Source organism: Lontra canadensis, unplaced genomic scaffold (assembly GCF_010015895.1).
Source record: "Lontra canadensis isolate GAN:19392208 unplaced genomic scaffold, GSC_riverotter_1.0 scaffold81, whole genome shotgun sequence".
In the NCBI taxonomy this organism is placed as follows: Eukaryota; Metazoa; Chordata; class Mammalia; order Carnivora; family Mustelidae; genus Lontra; species Lontra canadensis.
In genome coordinates this window covers 175,520-190,972 of record NW_022631075.1, presented here as the reverse complement: position 1 = coordinate 190,972, position 15,453 = coordinate 175,520, and the positions used below count along the sequence as shown (strand labels likewise).

Sequence of the window (15,453 nt, the reverse complement as noted above, 5' to 3'; positions counted from 1 at the left end):
GTGTGACAATTCAGCAGAGGTCGGGACGTACCACGGAGCCAGTGGCGGGGGGGGGCAGAGGACGTGGTCACCGAGGGGAGCCCCCGCCCCCCTTCGCAAAGGCCTACAGCTGAGGTTGCAGGGAGAACTGGAACTGGGCTCGCTGTAGGGGGAAGCGGGGCGTGAAATCCGCCCCCTCCCCATACCCCACTTCCGAGGGGGTGGACGATAGAGAGGAGGTCGGGGTTGGAGCTGCGGCGCGGGGGCCCCTCCCTCGCACCTCCCCCCACCGGACTTGGTCGCGCCCGAAGTGTAACACTTTCTCTTTGTCGGAGAAGCTCCGCTGTTTCTTGTGCTCTAGCTCTGGTGGCGGCGGCACCCGTGGCAGCCCTGGCGGACGCAGGAGCGATGGCAGCGACCGATATAGCTCGCCAGGTGGTGAGTGACCGGCTGGGGTGCCGGCGCCAGGGGCCGGGGGCCTGAGAAGGGCGGAGGAGACCTGGCCGCCGCCACGGCCGCGGCGAGGGCAGCGGGCAACATCCAGGAGTCAAGGCGCGGCAGGACTTCTGCTCCCGGGGTCCGCGGCTCACTCCCGCAGCCTGTCCCCGCGGGTGGCGGACGGATGAGGGGGCCTGGCGGAGGCTTCGGGCCGGCCGCTGAACTTGCATTGCCCTAGGGCTGCAGTGAGCGCCGCCGCCTCCCTCGCTGCAGCTGCCGCCGCGCCACTGGGGCGTTGCCGAATGAATGGCCGAACCAGCCGCGAAGCCCTCGAGGTCCCAGGCTCCCTGGTCTCGCTTCCTCTGGCCGTCGGGCCGCCCCTCTGCGCCCAGCAACCCCCTTCCCGGGACCCGGGCCTCCAGCGGAAGAGGGGCGCGGGGCTGGGGTGAGCCCGGGGCAGGAGGCGGTGAGTGGTGGTGGGGGGGGCGGGGAGGTGACTGGCTGGGGTAGGGTTTCTCCATATGCATTACATATGTGACTGCGTCTGTGTGTGTGTATCACCGTATGCGTCCGAGTGCACGCGCGCGCACTCGTGCCTCCCGGGCAGGCGGCGGCGCCGGGGCTGTCTGTGACCCTAGATGAGTCCGCCTGTTTCTCTGTGGGCGCTCACCTCCGTGGCGTGTGTCCTTGTGTCCCAACCCTCTCTGCTTGTGACGGGTGCCTGTGGGTCCCGTGTATGCGTGCGTGTGTGCGTGTGCGTGTGTGTGCAGCTCGCTGGTCTGGAGGGGGTGGCTGCGTGTTTTAGCATGTTTCTGGATACCTTGACCGGCGGTTTGCCAGCCCCTGGGGGTCTGCCTCGGGTGCGTGTTGCGCGTAACTGGGCTTGTATGCCAAAACCTGTGCAGCTGGCTTCTTCCTATGGGGACTCAGGAGAATAAGTGTGAGGCTTGCAAAAGCGGTGCCGTCTCATTTTGTTGGCAACAGACTCTGGAAAAACAAAAAACAAACAAAACCTTCTTTTAAAGAACTGAAGTTTTCCAGCCTGGGATGTTCAGAGAAACCATAACTGAAGTGACCAGAGGCTCCATATTTGTTTGTTTTTTTTTTTAGACCAGAAGTTTGGTTGTAAAGGGAGGGGGTGATTCCATTTGGGGGAACAGTGTAACCTTTCTCTTCCTCCGTGGTATCGGAGGTCTTCAGAAGCCCGCAGTTACCCTCACTCACTCTATGTTGAGGGAGAGTGAAGTAGGGGTAGGTGAACCCCATAACACCATATACTACTGGATGAAGATCTCCGAGCCACACACACACACACAAAAGTTTTTAAACCTTGTGGCTTACTTATTTAGGGAAATAGTCTATGCACTGTAATTCCAGAGCCAAAAAAAAAAACAAAAACAAAAACAAAACAAAAAAACCCCCAAACCTCTAGGTATTTGTTGTAATTGAAATTGATTCGTTTTTGTTTTCAAAATCTGAATCCAGAATCTGGTTGTATTTTCTCTACAGGATATATATGAATTTTTTCCACCCTCTTGTCTCTGTCTGGAAGGGCAGGATGATTTTTTCTGAACCTCCCCAACCCCTGCAGACCCCAGAACCAGATCTTTACATTGTTATGATGCAGGAGGACCAGGAGTAGGTAGACAGGGCTCTGTGATCATGGAATTTGACAGGATTCTCTTCTCTCTGAGATTGGCACTGTCATATTTATTGCTGTGGCATTTTGAAGGTTCCCAGAGTGCTTTTCTGCTCCCTGTTACCTGCATTTTAGAGGTGGCGTGGCTTAAGTAGAGGCATTAAGTCTCCTGGATTACACTTGCCCTGTCTTTAGTGACCAAAAAGGACGCTAATGATTTTTCTTGTCAGTTAATTAATTTGCATCGACCTGTCCTTGCTCCCTCACCAGTCCCCCTTGCCTGGATTAGGATTGCAGGGCAGATGTCGTAATGGGGAACATTCCAGAAGGTTGTGTTTCACCTCAGGCAGATTGAGGCAACCCAGAGGTCCCCTTTGTTTGGCGGATGGGGGGGTGGATGGGTGTGATTTAGGGCCTTTGGTTTGCTTTGCGTGGTTCCAGTTTGCTCTGGCTGGCCTTGCCCATACTGTATGATGAAGAAGATAATTGTAAGCCAGATTCCGAAGCTGAAAGAGCGGCCCAAGCACTTGAGACCTTGTTATCAGGATAAATGGGTTTCTGGGAAGACTGACGTCACTCTCCCTGCCCCCCCTCCAGTCTGTAAAGCTCTTGTTTATGTGTCATTTGTCTCTCTGCTCTCCTTTGTGTCTGCAAGAAGTTGTAATTCACCAGGGGAAGATGGAATTAACTCAGGAGACCTTGGGTGTCTGGTTGCTGCTTGTTTCTTCCAAGGAACACGTATCCAGGGTTCGGGAAGAGAAGACTGGAGAATCAACTTAAGTGTGCCTAGCGTAGGAGTTCTTTTGAATGAGCTCTGAGACATGGAGCCATCCAAGCAGCAGTCTGCTGTGTGCCTGACGGGGGAGGTGTTCTTTCCAGAATCAGTTGAAGGTCACCGTGGCTAGTTAGGTAACATCATTAGTGACTTAAAACAGGCCATGGAGTTGTTGGATAGGACCCTTCTCTGGGCATGCATGATGCTTGGAAGTTCAGCTCTTGAGTACGCAATCCAATCCCGTCCCATCTGAACAAACACCACGAAGATTCTGCATGCCAAAACCGTTTCTCCATTGTGTCCACTCGTTGACTTTTCACCGATAAGTGTCCAGCACTGTGGCTAGCCCTGGTGAACTCGACCAAAAAAAAAAAGTAGCAGACATAATTCCTGGCTTTTTTTTTTAATTAATAATTTAAATAAAAAATTTTTAAATGTATTTATTCGACAGAGATCACAAGTAGGCAGAGAGGCAGGCAGAGAGAGAGCTGAGCAGAGAGCCCAATGTGGGGCTGAATCCCAGGACCCTGGGATCACGACCTGAGCTGAAGGCAGACGCTTTAACCCACTGAGCCACCCAGGTGCCCTAAATTTTTAAAAAAATTTTTAAAATATTTTATTTATTTATTTGAGAGACAAGAGAGACAGAGATAGTGAGAGAGCATGAGTGGGGAGGAGAAGGAGAAGCAGAGTTCCTGCTGAGCAGGGAGCCAGATCTAGGATGATCCCAGGATCCTGGGATCACAACTGGGGCCAAAAGCAGACACTTAATGGACTGAGCCACCCAGGCGCCCAGCTCCTGGTTTTTAAGCTTATGGTCTAAGCTTGGAGAGACAGATTGTGGACACTGTGAAATAATTAGAGAACTTTAGAAGATTCTTGGGCTGTCCCCACTCCCAGCCCCTACCTGTGAGGTGACTTGGGCTGCTATTAATATATACTCTTTAAGGGTACATGACTCGTCCAAGGTCACGTAGAAAGCCACAGCCCAGCAGGCTTCAGGGGCTACATCTTCTGGCTTTTTCATTGAGCTGCTTCTTTCAGTGTTGCATTTTTAGGTCCAGACTGTTAAGGGCTGGCCTGTAAAATGAACAGCTCATTGAGTCTGGCTTGAACCAGTCCCACAAGGTGGACAGTGATGCTGTCCTCCAGTGGCAGCCAGGGAATGGTCTTTCTCCCTAATGAAAGATTTTGCAGGGACTAACTCTGCCCTACCCGGGGACCTGCCTACAGGCTGGGAGACACCTGCCTCTGCATTCTGGTCTTGCTACCAAATGGCATTTACCCTCCATTCCCCCTGGAAGCTCCCTGCCTCACTAAAAGGAATATTCTACTCCAAGCGGGGAGAGCAAAACTCCAGTATGTACCCATACCTCCACTGAGGACACAGCACAGAGGGAAATTTACATGGCTGGGGTGCCTGGGTGGCTCAGGAAGTGGAGCAGCCATCTCCTCCTATCAGCTCAGATCATGATCATCTCAGGGTCATGGGATCAAGTGCAGCATGGGGGAGGGCTCCGTGCTCAGCTGGGCATCTGCTTGAGATTCTCTCTCTGCCTCTGCCCTCCCCCCCTCCTGCTTGCATACTCCTGCACTCTCTCTCTCTCAAATAAATAAATAAATCTTTAAACATAAAAAGAAAATTTGCACAGCCTCCAATATTAAAAATCATTGAATAAACCAAGCTGATCTAAACCATTGCTGATCATGGTACTATTTTCTGACTTTTCTGTGTTTGAGACTTTTCCAAAGAAAAAGCTGGGGGGACGGGGCACCCAGGTGGCTCAGTGGGTTAAAGCCTCTGCCTTCTGCTCAGGTCCTGAGAAGCGGGGCAGCACTGGGCTCGCTGCCCAGCAGGGAGCCTGCTTCCCTCCCCCTCTCTCTGCCTGCCTCTAGGCCTACTTGTAATCTCTGTCTGTCAAATAAATAAATAAAATATTTAAAAAAAAAAGAAAAAAAAAGCTGGGGGAGTCAGGAAATGACAATGTTCCGTCCCCCCAAAGGCATACGGTCTCTTCCCTCAGAGAGTTTACTATCTAGTAGTGGAGGCAGACTTAAATAACTATATAATTATCATCGTGATCAGTGCTACACAGCTCAGCTGTGGCCTGCTGTAAGAATTCATTACCAGCGGACCCAATCCAGCCTCCGGTGCGGGCGGTGGGTGACCGGAAAGGACTCCTGAGGGCTTTGGCTAAGAAAGCGGGTGGGTGTGAAGATGGGTGAGCTCTCACTCTGCTCCTGGCCTGAGAGCATTTCATTTGTTCATTCATGCACTTCTCTTCTCATTGATTCCTTCAGTGAGTGTTGAGGGGCACGCGCTCTGCCAGGCCCTGGGCGAGGTGCTGGGGTGTATGTGGTGCCCAAGGCACACAGGACTGTGCCCTCTGAGAGCCCCCCCCATGACAGGCAGGAATCAGCCCCGTTTCCTTTCATTTCCTAAATCCTGGAAATGTTGAGTGTTAGCAGTGTTCTTATTACAAAACTGCATTACAGCTGAGCGGTTTGTCTGTATAGTATAATGAGATTTTGATCTGCAGTCATGTGCATAGCATTTACCTTGCAGAGCCTCTGCTGTAAATTTTCCGTTAATTGCTGGCTTTGTTACCCAGCACGGCCCCTCCCTTTGTGCGCTGTAAGGGAACACACCCGTTGCATGAGCCTGAGCAAAACTAATTAGGAAGATAAGTCCCCTGGAAAAAGGTATTCCAAAACCAGACAGGACTGATTTCTAGACTTGCCTGGGTTTCTGGATTATCAGAGCCATGGTTTTGTATTAGCACGAACAACTGAGAAGGGCTTGTAAGTGGTGTGTACTCTTTGGACCACATTCAAGAAAGAGAAGGAGAAGAGAAAGCAAAGAGAATACCATGGATAAGTGGAACAGGTTTCTTTCAACGGTCTCTAAATGCTGTCATCTATATTTCCCGGACGAGTCTTCGTGTTTTCTTCTTTTATGGGTACAGGGAGACCAAGGGACCTAGTCCCAAGTGTGTGTTAGTGTTGTTCAGTGGCTGAAACAGTGAGACCCACACCGGATGACACAGATCCGTTCAAAACAACCAAACCTGCCCTTTTCGCGAAGTTTCTAAGAAACAAAAATCCTGCCAGACCCTAACTTCCCCCTCTCTTCACTGCATTCCTTCCTACCCCAGTGCACCCGTGGCGGGGGGGGGGGGGGGGGGGTGTAGCTCAGAGAAGATTATCCTTGGATGCCTTGAAGATTCCGTGATGGTGAAAAGATTCTCCACTTCAATCCCAGATAGCGCAGTCATGGGTTACGTGTGGGTTTTCTTTTTTCTTTCTTCCCATATTGCTTTAAATAAAAATCTTGGAGCCACCAGCCGTGTAATGATGGATTATTTTAAGTAACAACGGGGGGCGGGGAGGAGCCGAATAAATTAGAAACACAGACCCTTCCTCCTCGGTTTGGCAGGAGGAGGCTTCTGCTGCTGGGATTTGAAACCGTGGGTTTCTCCGCCGCCTGCAAGAGGAAGGAGGCCACATATGTGCTCAAGGAGGGTGAGAATTATGCCGCGTGCTCCTTGCTGGCCCTGGACTTGGGTCATCCGTTCCACTCACTTAAAGGTGACTGGGGAAAAGATTTGCAGGCCTTTTCCGGGGTGGGGAGGTAGGAGACAGGATCAGGGCTCAGGTTTCTGCTGGCAGGGCCCCCTGGAACCCCCTAATGAAGGCCCTGGGGTAACAGCCACAGATCTCTGCTTTCTGACCCTGATGAGGTGTGAGGCGGTGCCGAGTTTCCTTTCCCAGCGGAGGCCCCGGCTCTGAGCACCGGCGCAGAGGCAGGAACTGGGTTTTCTTAGATCCACTTTAAATGAGACCAGATGGAGGCAGAGGCAAATTCAGGCTCCCTAGAGGACAGCTGGGCATTCATCCAGAGGCCTGTGAGTAAACCTTTTTTTCTTTTCTTTTCTTTTCTTTTTTTTTTAAAAGCAGATTAGAGATAACAGTGGCCGGAACACCTCGAAAACTCTGTTTAAAGAGCCTAGCCCGGAGGGAATCTGGCTTTATGTGGGAAAGGTGACCTGCTACCCGCAGGAGTGGCCCCTGGCCTGAGATGGAACTGGCTTTCACCTAGAATCTGGCTAGTTGGGTTAGGTCGCCCTGGGGCTCAACCTTAGTTAGGCCCAAATCAGACTGCCTCAGTTGCCCTCCATGGGCCAGACCCACCACGGTGAGCACACAGGGGTCCAGGTCGTGATCCGTGACCCTTGTCCCTCTTGACTGTCCTTAAGCCACAAGCCCGATGCCCCCAGAACTTCAGCAGCTTGAAGGAATATACCTGCCAACTTGGAGTCAAGCTTTCCCACCTTAAAGCGGCCTTGCGCTCACCAGGGCCGGGAGCCCTGCACTGCTCCGCTCTCTGCCCCAAAACCCCAAGTCACTTCCTCTCTCTCAGACAGTTTCCCCTTTTGCAAAAAGAGCGGGTTGGTGTAGGTGAGCCTTCAGGGCCGCGACCAGCTCTAACGCTGTATGGTACTCTGTTTCCTTGTTCTCCAGCTTAATTTCTCTTAGGCTCTAGCCTGCTTCTACTTCTGTCCGAGGTGGCCGACTTGAACTCCACCACTTACCTGCTTTGACTCCTCGAGCGAGCAGGGTGGGGAGAGAGTTGAGGGAAAGGCAAGTCTGTGCTTTGAGCTCAGCCGGATCTCTGTAAGCATAACAGAAACAGCGGTTCAGATGGTCTGCCCATAGGTGTAGTGAGCTATTGTCTTCCGATAAAGGTACATGACGGCTGAATTTCTGTCTATTTGAATCCCATTTTAAATGCACTAGGAGAGCTGGCCATTTAATGGAATCCTGCTGCGAATCATTTTATAGAATGAAAAGCCACTCAGGAACTGATCTGGTGTATTAAAATCCAGAGTTTCTTCTATTGGATTTGCCAAAAATGGGCCTTCTCCCTGCATGGTAAAGATGGTTTCCTTTGTGCTTCCCCAGGGTCCCCGAAGCTGCTTCCCCACTGAAAGGCCCAGGTGGGCAAGATTTCTCTCTCCTTGGAAAGGGCCCCCCCTTCCAAACGTCTCTCTCCCAATTCAGGGCATTGCTACTCTTGTCAGTTTCCTCTTAGCCTGGCTTAATCGGCAGGAGGGAAATCCTGACATTTGCCGTGGGAGACACACTGGAGGTTTTTTTTTTTTTTTTTTTTTTTTTTTTAATAATCTCTGGGAACTTATCAGTGTTTTTGTGGTTCTTAGGGCCGATAATACGGTGGTGTCCACTCCCCCGACTGGAGGCCATGGAGAGGGCTCTCAGCCACCTGATTGCTGCAGCAAGCAGTTTTTCTGGATGTTTGCAGATATGTGATTTGACTTCTTGTTCCCATGAATCCTTATAATAATAAGTTATACCGTATAATAAGTTATGTATATATAGTGTTATAGTAAGGATAATAATAGGGCTTTGTTCTCATATTGGGAAAACAAATGTTTACATACAATAAAACTGCCCCAAAGTGGACTACTTAACCAGATTTTCTGATTATCTGTATGTAAAGCACCTTTCTTGTAGCTGTGGTTGAAGATTTTGCCAAAATATCTGAGGCTCCTTCCCTTGTCTTGGCTGAGGGACTCAGTCGGTTAAGTGTCCAACTCTTGATTTCGGCTCAGGTCGTGAGGTTGCGAGATCAAGTCCCACATCAGCTCCGCCCTCAGTACGGAGTCCTTGCTCAGCTCGGAGTCCGCTTGAGATTTTCTCTCTCTCTCCCTCTGCCTCCCCTCCCCCGCTCTCTCAAATAAATAAATAAAATCTTTAAAAAAAAGAAAAGCATAAGGAAGGGAAAACACATTTGTAGTCCTTTCTTGTATTTATGGGGAATAAATGCATGCATATGTGGACCCAGGCAATTCAAACTGCGTTGTTCAAGAGTCAACTGTATATTCTTCCGAGCTTTAAAAAATACATTTAGGCATGGTGCCTGGGTGGCTCAGTCATTAAGGTTCTGCCTTTGGCTCAGGTCCTGATCCCAGAATCCTGGGCTGGAGCGCCGCAGAGGACTCCCTCCTTGGCTGGGAGCCTGCTTCTCCCGCTCCCACTCCCCCTGCTTGTGTTCCCTCTCTCACTGTGTCTCTCTGTCAAATAAATAAAAATTTAAAAAATATATATATATATGATTTCCCCCATGATTGGAATGATCCTGTATATATAGGGTTTTGTTTTGTTTTGTTATTTGCCTATTTGGTGATCATTTTCCCATGTCACTGAATATTCTTAGAAAATGTCTTTATCAGCTGCTTAATATTCCATTGTGCACCATTGAACTATTGTTTAATTTTGATCATCCTGAGGGTTGCAGGATCTATCAAAGATCCGTATTTAATGGGATCAGAAGGGAGAAAAACCATAAGAGACTCTTAATCTCAGGAAACAAACTGAGGGCTGCTGGGGTTGGGGGAGGGAGAGGGTGTCGGGGTGATGGACACTGGGGAGGGTATGTGCTATGGTGAGTGCTGTGAAATGTGATGAGTCACAGACCTGTACCCCTGGGGCTAATAATACGTTATATGTTAATAAAAATAATTAAATTTTTAAAAAGATCGGTATTTAGGGACATCTGGGGGGCGCAGTCGGTTAAGCTTTGGCTCTTGATTTGGACTCAGGTCATGATCTCCGGGTGGTGAGATGGAGCCCTGAGTGGGGTTCTGTGCTGGGCGTGGAATTTGCTTAAGATTCTCTCTCTCCCTCTGTCCCTCCCCCAAAGATCGGCATTCAGGGCTGGGACAGAGATGGAGAAAGGAAAGGTGTGAGAAATCAGGCCCACCAGTAAGTGACATGTGAGACTGCTGGAGTGAATCCTATTTCCAGTGTATCTACAAGGTGCAGAGGCCAGAGGAGAAAGTTTAGGGAAAGGCGCAATGAGTTCCAACCTTTATGTTTTGGCCTCATACTTCTGTATTTCCTTATTGATTTAAGTCATCTCTGCCTCCCACATGGAGCTTGAACCCACGACCCTGAGAGCAAGAGTCCCATGCTCTACCCACAGAGCCAGCCAGGTGCCTTGTTTTGGTTTCCTTCTTCAACATGTCAGCTACTAACTCAGCTCCCCCAACTCGAGGCGGAGGCGGGGAAACTCCACTGATACAGACGGATCCTCAGTTCCCAGAGGCCTCCTGGACCTCTTGCTTCCTATCCCGCCAAGGCTGGAAGAGGGGTGGGGTGGGAGAGGGGGACAGGGGGACAGAGACTGCCCATCGGGGTGCTTATGGGACTCTTTGTTTTCAGAATAACAGCAATGGGAGCAAGTTGCACAGCTGGAACCGGCATAAACTCATTCTTAGTAACATGCACCTTTGAATATTCAATTAAGAAATGAAATTGGTGTGTCCCCAGGGGACGAGGCGGAAGAGAAAGAGAGTGGTGTTTCTGCCCGTGATGTGAAATGTGGTATAACGTATTTTAAACCGCAGGTGACTGCAGATGGGGAGAAAACAGGAAATGTAATTGGCGGGGGGGGGGTGGGGGGCTCTCCCAATTCTCAGGAGCACTCTTTCATTTTGCCTTCCTTTTAGCTCTTCTCAGATTTGGCATCCTAATTACCCCTGCTGTAAAGCTGAGCGAGAGCTCTCTTTTCTTGTATTAAAAATGTTTTTAAATGACATGGGTATTGTGTGAATACATTCATGCTGTAAAAGGATCAAATAATACGGAAGCATACAGACTAGCCCCTTGTGTAAGCCCCTGTTTGCGCATCACTCCCCTGAGGTAGCCACCGACGTTCCTGGGTTTGGTGGGATTTTTTTCTTGGCTTCTTTCTATGCATTCACAACCATTTATGTGCAAGCACACATATATTGGGCTTTTTTTTTGCACATGTGGCCTCCCCCTGTGCTGCTTGTTCTACAGCCTCTTTTTTCTACATTGGAATATGTCTTGGAGATATTTGCATTGGAACATACAGACCTGCTTCATTCTTCTTCCTTTTTAAGGATTTATTTATGTATTTAATTTATTATTTTTTAAAGATTTTTATTTTATTTATTTGACAGAGAGTGAGCATGAGTAGAGGGAGCCCCAGGCAGAGGGAGAGACAAGCAGGCTCCTCCCTGAGTGGGGAGCCTAACACTGGATTCAATCCCAGGACCCCGGGATCGTGACCTGAACCGAAGGCAGACGCTTAACCAACTGAGCCACCCAGGCGCCCCTATTTATTTTAGGGAGGGAGAGAGAGAGAGTGCACATGAGTGGGGGGAGGGCAGAGGGAGAGGGAGAGAGAGAACCTCAAGCAGGCTCCCCGCTGAGTGCAGAGCCTGATGTGGGGGCTCTTCCCACGACCCCAAGATCACAACCTGAGCAGAAACCAAGAGTCGGGTGCTCAACAAACTGAGCCACTCTTGTGCCCCAAGACCTACCGCATTCTTCTTAATCCCTGCAGAATATTCTAGAATATACATGTACCATGATTTAGTTAAATATTTTTCTGTTTTCAGACATTTATGAGTTTTCCCCCTAGTATTTCAGTATTGTCATCATGCTGCAATGAAGTTCCTTGTACATGGATCTTTGTACAGATACTGACTTGCTGCAGAATAGATTCCTAGGGAGGTTGCAGGGTGACAGGAGATGGGCCCTTAAAAAAAAAAGATTTTATTGATTTATTTGAGAGACGGCATGAGAGCACATAAGTCGGGGATAGGGGTGGATCAGAGGGAGAGGGAGAAGCAGACTCCCCGCTGTGCAGGGAGCCGGATGCAGGACTTGATCCCAGGACCCTGGGATCATGACTGAGCTGAAGGCAGATGCCACCCACGTGCCCCAGAGATGGGTCACTGTGGCCCTTCTGGCATCTCCGTTCCAGCCTTAAACATGGCACCCACCACCTGCTACTCCAGATGATAACTTGAGGTATTACTGTTGGGCCAAGCTGTCAATTCCATCTTCTCTTGCGCACATTGTAATCCAGGGAACGTGCAGTTAACTGCAGTCAGAGTAATTAAGGCCTCAGGTAATCAGGCCACCTTAAGGGGAAAGAGGAAAGAGATAAGATAGCAGAGCTTTAATGAGGGAGAGGACAGAAACTTCCAGGGGCTGTCCTGGGGTCAGTGTACATTCAGTCCAATGTCCTTTTTACCTCTACATATTTAGCTCTGAACAATGAGGACTAATACTCATAATGATGACCTTGACATCTTATAAGATTTATCAAAACAAGAGTCAATGGTGCTCGCTAGACAGGATTTCCTAAAGCAGGAAATATATACACAAATATATTTTTGAAGCTTTCTCAACTATAAGCACTGAGACAAAAAGTTTCCTTCTCAAATCTTAGCAAGAAAAACACAGTAACCAGATCCCATGTCCCCTCGTCCCCAAACCTTCCAGTTAATTTTTGCGTATTGGATAGACACCAGGTAAAAAGATGCAGAAGAAATAAGGATTCTAAAGTCACCAAATTCACCAAATTTCAGATTAATGGTTATTTCTCTGTAATTCTTCCTGACTTCAAACTTGGCCTCTGGTGCTAGAAAACTACTGGGTCATGTCTTATTTTTCTGATCATTTCCCTCGTGTGGAAGAATCCTTTCCATCCTCCCATTCCTTACTCGTGGGCATTTCCTATATTCAATCTCCAGCTCTTTTCTGTACTATCTCTTGGAGAACACATCCAGTTTCATACCTCCCACTCCTAAATTCATACCCCAGTCCTGAATTCTCCTTGAGCCTACAGTCCCATATGGGTAAGTAATTGTTGGATTTCTTCTCCTGCATATCTCACCAGAAAATCAAAACTGTCTTATTTTCCTTAACATACAGAATGCTTTGGGGACACCTGGGTGGCTCAGTTGGTTGAGTGTCCAACTCTTGATTTCAGCTCAGGTCGTGATCTCGAGTCCCGGGATCGAGCCCTGCACTGGGCTCTGTGCTCAGCTCTGAGTCTTCTTGGCCCTCTCCCTCTGCTTCTCCCCTGGCTCCTGCTCTTGCTCTTTCTCTCTCTCAAATAAATAAATAAAAGTCTTTAAAAAAACATGCTTTTACAAATCCAGAAGACAGAGACAAGCACCAATTTAAAAAAATGGGCAAGGACATGAATAGGCAACTCACATATATGTGTACCTTATACACAATGCATGTATAGAGTTGAACCATAAAAAGAACGTTCACCTTCACTAATACAAGCAGCTAAACGTTGTGATGCCGTTTTTCAATGATCCTTTCACAGTGGTTTAAAAGCCTCAGAAACTTAGTGTTGGTCTAAGTATAGGTAAACAGACCCTCTTCTGTATTGGTGGTGGAAATAGACGTTTGTACTATTTCTCTATTGAATGATTTCGCAATATGTACCAAAGTCTTTCAAATGTGTGTGCCCTTGGACCCAGTGGGCTTCAATTCTAGGAATTTAACTTAAGACAATAATCAAAGATCTATGCAAACCTGTAAGAACAAGAATTATTGTTTCTATTGTTTAAAACTTGGAATCATGTGGAATGTCTAGCAGTGGAAGATTAGTTCTGTAGAATGCTATGTGGCCAGTACAAATAATGTTTTAGAAGTATGCTTAATTTCTCAAGAAAACATCCACACTCTGTTAAGCATCAGGCTACAAAAAGGAATATATAGAATTATCCCTATTTTGTAAGAAACAAAAGGTATACGAACTGGAGGGAAACACACATGAATGTTATGAGTGTTTGTTGTTTTCTCCTTTATCATTTTCCCTGTGTTGTAAAATTTCTACAGTGAACCCTGCTTGCTTTTTAGAAAATAAAAACTCCCATAAATGTAATGTTTCCTAATAGCTTATTTAAAACCAGAATCCTGGGGCACCTGGGTGGCTCAGTGGGTTAAAGCCTCTGCCTTCGGCTCGGGTCATGATCTCAGGGTACTGGGATCGAGCCCCACATCGAGGGTCTCTGCTCCACAGGGAGCCTGCTTCCTCCTCTCTCTCTTTGCCTGCCTCTCTGCCTACTTGTGATCTCTGTCTGTTAAATAAATAAATAAAATCTTTAAAAAAAATAAAACCAGAATCCTCCATTTCCCCCACTAAACAAGCACCCTTTCCTGGCTTCTCTCTTTTCTGCCCATGGTGCCACCAATCCAAGCTCGCAGGCTCAGAACATTGTGATTGCCCTGCCCTTCACTCCCACTTACCCGATCACTGATGGAGCGATCACCCTTCTTGAGGACATGTCTCAAGTCTGTTCCTCCCTCCTGAGTCCCAAGTCAGAGCAGCTCAGTTCAACCAGCATTTATTGGCACCGTGCCTGGATGTCACTCTGCCAGGATCATGTTAGTGGAGTCATCTGTCTTCCTGCTTCAGCTCTCTCTCTCCTCCAGTCAATCAAACGTCCTGCAGCTGGAATGATCTTTGTACAAAAAATGCCACTTGTACCATGCTCAAAAACACTCAAAGGGCCTCCGAATGCCGTTGCCTATGGAATAAAGCCCATACTCTTTCCTCTGCTATTTAAGGCTCTTTGCAGCACTATGCTAGGTGGGAGGTAACAGTGGCAAGGGGAGGGGGGCACATGGGAGGTTCTTGGTGAGTTGTTGACAATGTAGGAAATCTTTAAGAATAAGGTGTGGAAGGGCGTCTGGGTGGCTCAGTCCGTTAAGCATCAACTCTTGATTTCGGCTCAGGTCACCATCTCAAGGTGGTGAGATGGAGCCCCGTGTCTGGATCTCTGCTCCGCACTGGGCGTGGAGCCTGCTTAAGATTCTCTCTCTCCCTCTCTGTCTCTTAAAAAAAAAAAAAAAATTCTCTCCTTCTGTCCCTCCCCCTGCCCCTCCCTCTCTTTTTCAAAAGATTTAGCTGTTCATTTAATTTAGAGAGAGAAAGAAAGTGCTGGGGGTGGTGCAGAGGGAGAGGGAGAGAGGAACCCAAGGAGACTCTGCACCTAGCGTGGAGCCTGACCCAGGCTCCATCCCATGACTCCATCCCATGACTTCACCTGAGCTGAAACCAAGAGTCTAACGCTCAACCCACTGAGCCACGCAGGCACCCATCTCTCCCTCTCTTAATTAAAAAAAAAAAAAAGTAGGAAGAAGAGGAGGGGCACCTGGGTGGCTCAATCTGTTAAGCATCTGTCTTTGGCTCAGGTCCCAGGGTCCTGGGATCAAACCCCATGATGGGCTCCCTGCTCTGTGGGCAGTCTGCTTTTCCCTCTGCTGCTCCCCCCTGCTGGGCTCTCTCTCTTCCTGTCAATAAATAAATAAAATCTTAGGGACACCTGGGCGGCTCGGGGGGTTAAGCCTCTGCCTTCAGCTCAGGTCATGATCTCAGGGTCCTGGGATCGAGCCCCGCATCAGGCTCTCTGCTCAGTGGGGAGCCTGCTTCCCCCACCCCCCTCTGCCTGCCTCTCTGCCTACTTGTGATCTCTGTCAAAAAATAAATAAAATATTTTAAATAAATAAGTAAATAAATAAAATCTTGAAAAGAAAAGGAGTAGCTTTCTTCCCACGTCTCCACTATGTTCAGTTTGAAAATTCTCTTTCCTTTTGGCGCTTGGACCAGAGGCCAGAGTTTCATGGTGCTGAATTTGGAGACAGGAAGAGGCAGCCAGGGCCGATAAAATATGGCTCAGGAAACCTCAGCTCCAAGTGTGTCCCAATTTCCGATGCCTGCTATGTAGGAGGACCCGTGGAGAAAGCCTACTTTGGCTCTTAA

At 48.6% G+C, this 15,453-nt stretch overlaps 1 protein-coding gene across 7 annotated transcripts in view; it reads left to right on the top strand.

The window, feature by feature from the left end:
• The first annotated feature begins 269 nt into the window (after positions 1-269).
• The window catches only part of SEPTIN6 (septin 6), a 61,950-nt gene continuing 46,766 nt past the window's right edge, over positions 270-15,453 (top strand). For 3 of the 7 annotated variants that reach the window (XM_032882279.1, XM_032882278.1, XM_032882280.1), the window contains exons 1-2: positions 314-417; positions 6,268-6,419. In XM_032882279.1, coding sequence (XP_032738170.1) covers positions 6,339-6,419 — 81 coding nt within the window. In that variant the 5' untranslated portion in view covers positions 314-417; positions 6,268-6,338. Of the gene's footprint in view, positions 418-6,267; positions 6,420-6,613; positions 6,737-15,453 lie in introns of those variants that run through there. The other 4 variants (XM_032882281.1, XM_032882277.1, XM_032882276.1 and 1 more) reach the window with 4 other exon arrangements.